Genomic DNA, 6,883 nt, shown 5'->3' with positions numbered 1-6,883 from the left:
ACTAGGAAGAAACAGAGAAAGTGTTTCAAAAGCATTTTACAATAGGAAACATCTTCCAAAAACTGTTTACTCATAATTGACATTGTCAAAAGCTGGGGCTTTGCTGGAGTAGACAGAAGGGACTGGATTCCTGAGACAATGCAATTATCCACTCAGCATTGACAACTACACCATACATTACAACACAATATTCACTCAGGTGAGTGGTTTAATCTCACTTGACTGAACAAAATGAAGTATGTCCTTGTGTGCACCAGGAGACAATTGTTCTTCCGTAAGCAAACTTGACATTTGTCAGAACAAGTTCTCAAGTGGGTTTTATTATACATTATACAGAGAGGTACAAAGAGAGAGGTACAAAGAGTTCTAACATGTGCTTTTTCTTAGAGCACAAACATTACAAACCATGTTTTAAAAACTTAACTGGGACACAAAAGCAAGTGACTAGTGATCTTGCTGCAGGAGCTCAATGATTGAACTGCTCATTGTGCAAGTTAGATGCCATTCAGGCTTTCCATTATCAGAAAGTACAGTCCACAAGTCAGAGCTGATTATCTAGCTGTAGTGCAGAGGAAGTGTCAATTAAAACCCATGAACCTTGAGCTGTTCTTCCTTAACAATGCCAACCTGCAAACCAAAAACAAGCAATTAATACAAAACACTGGCTGTCTTGGTAGCATTCAATTTGCTAGTCAATGTTTGTCATACATGTCCAGGAAAATGGCATCCTCACAGTAAGTGGGACTCAAACCTTGACCACCCAGCCCAGAGGTGTGGGCTCTTATGGCAGTGAGTGTCCCCAAGTTAAATAGATTTGTCCTCATGTCCCCAGGGCCTTGATTACTAAGCCAGCAGCAGCATAAACCCACCATCTCCCCCTGACAGTCACTATGGGTACAACATAGGTAGCACATTGGAGTCACATCACCCACAGGTCCATGACAATACAAGAGCCTGAGGTTCTGGGGTAGGACTGAGTAGAATTATAATAAATTGTTTACTTACTCTTTTAGGAGGTGGGTGTGTTTGACAAAATTTAAAACCCATCTCCAACTACTCCTTTAATAAAACAGCTTGGAGTCATTTTGGGGGTAATTGAGAGTCACAGACTCAGGTAACGCTTACACCTAACGATGCAGCATCACAAAATAAAGGTAGGGCTGGACTGCAGTGGGTGTTTGGACTGGAAAAGGCTCCTAGTGTATAAGTATTTCGTTAATGAAATTTAAATCTAAAAAAGTTATGGCAGAACAGCTCACCAAGATAAGCAAGTTAGTTATTGGCAGCCCCAGTGTCTGGTGACCATGTATGCAGGAATTTTAGCTGTAGCCACAGGCTAACCATAAGCTGCAGACAGTGGACTCAGATTATTGCAGGCAACTTCAGGTTGTCACACTGCAGATAGAAAGGGGATGCAGAGTGAAGGGAGGCATGTACTGCAATGGACCCTGTAGCTGTCTTTTTAATAGATAGCATTTTGAATACTGCTGTGGAGGAGGTGACCCCCAGGGGGATAGCAACAAGAGGCAGGTTGATGGCACTACAGGAGGGAAAAGTAGGGGATCAATCATGTCAGGGAATTCATTAGTAAAGGGAACAGACAAGAGTTTCTGCATCCACAAGAATGGTTTGTTGCCTCCTGGTGCTAGGATGTCTCAGCATTCAGCGACAAGGACAAAAAGGAAAAATACCAAAAAGACTATGTGCAAACGTAAGGAATAAAGTTTGCCTGTAAGCTTCTACAAATATGTAGATTAGACAACTGAAGAAAAGTGCAGGCCCCCATCAATGGGGAAGGCTGATAAATTCCCAGAATACTGAAGGTAGTAGTGCTGGAAATGGCAGCATATTAGAATTTTGGGCAATGACCACTAAAGACTGTAGTAATTCCTACAGATCAGAGGGAGTAAAATGGAACCCTGCTATAACTCAAATAATAGGTTCAGTGGGTGGTGTATTTGGAGTGGAGGGTTTTTAAATAAGATCCAGTGTAAGAAGCTAGTGGGTAAAATAAGAGTACAGGATTGGGATAATATACATTGATTGATAATTAGTTGACAGACCAAAATGGAGTTGAAATAAAGGGATTGCACTAGGTGGCAGACAGCAATGAATGGGGTACCCCAAGAGATCAGTAGATGGGCCCCAGCTATTTATGATGTACATCTGACTTGGGATGACAAATCCAATACAACAGTTCAAAGTTTGATAACAAAACTAGGTGGGCTGCAAGTGGAGGGTGCAGTAAAGAGGCCTCCATGCAATCAAGGCAAGTTAGAATGATCAAAGGTAGGTGCAGTACCTGTAGGCCAGGAGGTTTAAAGCTTGGAAAGCAGCTAGGTTGCCATGCAATCCACTGTCCTTTTTTTAAAGTTGACATTGCAAGTTTGCTATATGCTGTCAGAGGAATGAGAGTTGCTGCAGCATCTCTTGTTTGTGCACTGCTGCCACTGTGTTGGAGGAGGGAGTAAAATATTGAAGGTGGTGGATGGGTACCAATAAAGAGGGCTGCTTTCTCCTGGACGGTGTCAAGCTGCAAGTGTGGTAGAGATGCACTCACCCAGCAAAAGAAAAAGTGCTTCTCTCCTGCTATCTTGCAGCAGAGAACAGGCTTTGTAAAACAAGAATTGTGCAATTGACTACTAGATTCATGTAGTCAATGACATGGCTAGTACAGGTCAAGGGGGTCACTGCATAACAGAAACTGGTGGTTGCTAGCTGGGGATTCAGTTACCAGTGAATGTCCAGCTGAGAGGCAAGGAGTTGTGAATGATACTGAATTGTGGAGTCAAATGTTGCTGACCTTTGAGGCCAGCATCTAAAGGAGGGTCAGGATAGGGCATCACTGCAGGATGATAATTGTGAATAAGTGAAATAGACTTAGGTCACTGGTTGGAGTGACTACTAATGGTGGTGGAATTGGCTGGGTTCAATTTGTCCTGGTTAGTGGACAGGACGTACATAGACAATTTCCCACATTGCTGAGTAGATGCTAGTTGCTGCACTACAACTACAGTAGTTGACTGGACACAAAGTTAATTCTGGAGCACAATTACTGGAATTGTTAGGGTATCCAGTGGCTTCAATCATCTGACTACAACTGGATTGAATAATGGGCTGAAGACTGACATCTAAATGCTGGAGACCTCCAGAGGAAGCTACACTGGATCATCCATTAGCTTTGGGGCAGTGGTTAACACTGCTGCCCACAGCTCCACAGGCCAAGTTCAATTCCATGCTCAGGCAGCTGTTGGACAGAATATGCAAACTCTGGAGCTTATCTGCAGGTGTTTCTTCAGTTTCCTCCTACAATCCAAAGATATGGAAGCTGGGTGGATCAGCTAAGAGAAAGGTAGGAATAGGCTGCTCTAAGTCCACACTGTAGAGATTCTGTAATCAGAGGATTGTTGCAGCCTTCACTCTTACACTGATGTACTGCACTTCCTGCAGTATTTTGTTTACACAGCCACAGCTGAACCCCAAGCTTGATGGCAAAGGCAATGAGATATGCCAGGCCATGGGATTAGAGGGTTGTAGTTGAGCAATGCTGATGGCCTGTAGCACCCCACGAATGCCTAGTTTTGAGTTGCAATCTGTTTGAACTTTTGTTTAGCATGGTGGTGCAACTGTCTCTGCAGCAAATGCATGAGATCACTAACTCAGTCATGTGACTACATCTGCAATTGATTGCTAGGGCCAAGGTTTCCCTTGTTAGTTCCTCACATGCCACAGGCCCAGTTAAGCTTTAGCTCACCAACTTACAGTACCACTAAGTACTCTGGGTAATGAAACCCTCCCCTAACCAGAGTACATTGCCAGGGGATAGCAGGAAGTCCTCCCTGTAATGGAGGACAATGTACACAAGGATATGTAGTAGCAGGAAAACCCTCCTCAACTTTTGATTGAATGTCTATTAACACCTCCCATAATCTGTCTATGAAGCATCAAGACTTACCTCAACCAGGAACTTGCAGATGTTCTTGCGTTGGTCCCCTTGAAGTTGGATGACCTCACCGTATTCTGGATGTTCAATCACAGTACCATTGCAGGCAAATTGCTGCAGAAAAAAGTTGATAGTGTACAGTTATTGAATCATTTAACATTAATATCTTTCAAAAGACGACAGGATTAGAGGACCCATTTGCCAAATGAAATTAGTGTAGCTATCTGAGCATGGGAGAGGCAATTTTTTTTTTTTTTAAATTCATTCACAGGATGAGGACACCACTTTTAAACAGCATTTATTGCCCAGAGGGCAGTTGAGAGTCAACCACATTGCTGTGGATCTGGAGTCACATGTAGGCCAGACCAGGTAAGGATGGCCGTTTCCTTTCCAAAAGGACATTAGTGAACAGGATAGGTTTAAAATATCAATGGATTCATGGATATCACTAGATTTAGATTTTTATTGAAAAATCCCACCATGTGCCATGGCAGGATTCGAACCCAGAATGTTACCTTGGTCCCTGGATTAAGAGTCCAGCAATAGTCCCACCAGGCCATTGCCTCCCCTTGGATAGGGGCAGGAACAAGCCAGCTGCTGCCAGTTGAAAGATGCCCAGGTGACCCCACAAGACTATTGTTAAACTGCAGCATTCTTACCTTTTTGAAGTGCTTGACAAGCTTCTTTTTGTCATACTCATCAGCAATCCCCTGGACGGTAGTGAGGGTTTTCCTGCCGTTCCTCTGCTGAATCCTTATGTGTATGTAATCCTCAGTCCCAGAAGGGAGGAGATCATCACCCTTAAGTGCATCAGCAAAGGGATCTGCAAGATTAAAATAGCCAGTTTACATTGGAGATTCTTCTAGAAGAATGTTGGACTTGTAATGGGAATAGCTAAGTTTTGGGACAGCAGACGGGATTTAGTAAATATTGAGTGTAGACAAGCAGTAAAGGAAGAGAGAAATGCAAAATAATGCAGGAACTGGAAATCTGAAACAGTGGAAGTTCAGGGTAACAGGTTTCTATTTCCTTACATGGAACTTGTTGCACATACCTGGAAGACAGTATTACTATATTTAATCAATTACAATCTACATCACAAGAATTAGCCTGTGGGAAAGCCTAAGCCATTCCAGAATGATTACAGTTCAGCTGCATAGTTCACTTCCTGTGGGTTAATCCTTATACGGAAGATTGTGATTATTTATAGTACAGGCCAGACAGCTGTTGAATTTTTTATTTGCTGACAGAACAGTGGGGATGCAAGCTGCAAGGAAAAAACAGGTTACATATGGAGTATGATGCAAGAGCGATATGAAAATAACTTCATACAAATGAAAAGGCCATGATTGACCAAGCAGAGAGTCAAACACATGAACATATGTAACTTCCACATTACAAGATTTACAAATGCAACATTGGATGCCTTGTGACAAGCAGAAGCCTGCAGGGAGAACTTTGCTCCTCCAAAAGTAAATTCATTAGTGATAAACTAACCACTAGGTGGTTAGTATTGATGCATTTAATTGGAAGGTGTACAAAGACCTAACAATGTTGAAAATTTGCCAAGATATGTCCTATACACAGGACAAATCCAACCCAGTTAGTTATTGCACCATTATCTTTTGCTGTATCAAGTAGCAGCTGCCTAGCAACAGCCGCTAGTTTGGGTTCTGCCACTATTACAGAGTCTTGGTTGAAACGTGGACAAGAGGGCCCTTGACATCAAGGCCATATTTGATAGTACATGGCATCAAGGAGCCCGAGCAAAACAGTGACAAGAAATTCAACTCACTATTATCAAAACAGTGGTAATAAGATCAGAACTCCCACCTCACAGGCACTGGGTGAGGATCCTGGAAATTATCCCAAGGCATTGAAGATCCACCTACAGCACGTGGACTGCAGCCTATCGAGGGGCAATTAGGGATGGACAATAAATGTGACACCCACATCCCAGGAAAGGGGTGGGAAAGGCCGATGGGCCAAGGGTAGACAGAAGCTTCAGGTGAGATTAGGATAGTTGGGACGGGCTGAATGGCCTGCCTTACCTACACACATTCTGGAAGGGGACCACTGGGGAGCGCGCAGGGTCCTGAGGCCAACTGAGCGTCACCCAGCAACAGGCCCCACCCTGGTCTGAGCCGCCGCTGGTCCCCGGCTCCTTCCCCCCCCCGCCCCCCGCAGCCCCCGGCCCCCGGCCCCCGGCCCCCGGCCCCCTCTCCCCGGGCGGACACTCGGCCTCAGGCGGATCGCGGTGCGGCCCGGGTACTCCCTCCTCACCGAAGCTCTGCAGGTTCTGGCAAGTGGACATACGATAGCGGGTGCTGTTGCTGTCCGGGTGAAGCTGGGGATTCAGGCGCTGCCTCCGGCTCTGCCGCTAAAGCCACTGCCAGGCCGCGGCCGCCTTATATAGCACGGCGGGCCCAGCGCCTGACGTCACCAAGATGCCGTGCGTCACAGCGCCGTGACCGCATCGGGCGTGTGACGTCAGTGCGTGGGTGGGGCATTGACCACAGGGCGTTGGGAGCAGGGCTAATGGGGATTGAGTAATGGGATTGGAAATAACATTGGGCAATGGGCAATGGGCAATGGGAGCTGCACTGTGGGAACTGGGCAGTGGGCATTAATTACAGGACAGTGCCTATTGACATTGGGAACCGGAGGGGGTGCAAAGGAGGTTCACTCGGTTGATTCCGGAGTTGAGGCAGTTGGCTTATGAGGAGAGACTTGAGTAGATTGGGATTATATTCATTGGAATTCAGAAGATTGAGGGGGGATCTTATAGAAACATATAAAATTATGAAGGGAATAGATAAGATAGAAGTAGAGAGGATGTTTCCACTGGCAGGTGAAGCTAGGACAAGAGGGCATAGCCTCAAGATTAGAGGGAGCAGATTTAGGACTGAATTGAGAAGGAATTTCTTCACCCAGAGGGTT

General features: G+C 45.1%; 1 protein-coding gene across 1 annotated transcript; it reads right to left on the bottom strand.

Annotated features, from left to right (window-relative positions):
- Positions 1-301: 301 nt before the first annotated feature.
- LOC109911944 (eukaryotic translation initiation factor 1b-like) lies at positions 302-6,415 on the bottom strand. The gene is made up of 4 exons (XM_020511319.2): positions 6,227-6,415; positions 4,603-4,766; positions 3,956-4,057; positions 302-627 (listed from the first exon to the last, which is right to left on the bottom strand). Exons 1-4 carry the CDS (start codon positions 6,255-6,257, stop codon positions 583-585), a joined length of 342 nt encoding a protein of 113 aa, XP_020366908.1. The 5' UTR covers positions 6,258-6,415; the 3' UTR covers positions 302-582.
- Positions 6,416-6,883: the final 468 nt, after the last annotated feature.

This window comes from Rhincodon typus, chromosome 30 (genome assembly GCF_021869965.1).
Source record: "Rhincodon typus isolate 14 chromosome 30, sRhiTyp1.1, whole genome shotgun sequence".
Taxonomy (NCBI): domain Eukaryota; kingdom Metazoa; phylum Chordata; class Chondrichthyes; order Orectolobiformes; family Rhincodontidae; genus Rhincodon; species Rhincodon typus.
The sequence above is the reverse complement of the archived record's forward strand: the minus strand, read 5'-3'. Positions and strand labels throughout refer to the sequence as shown.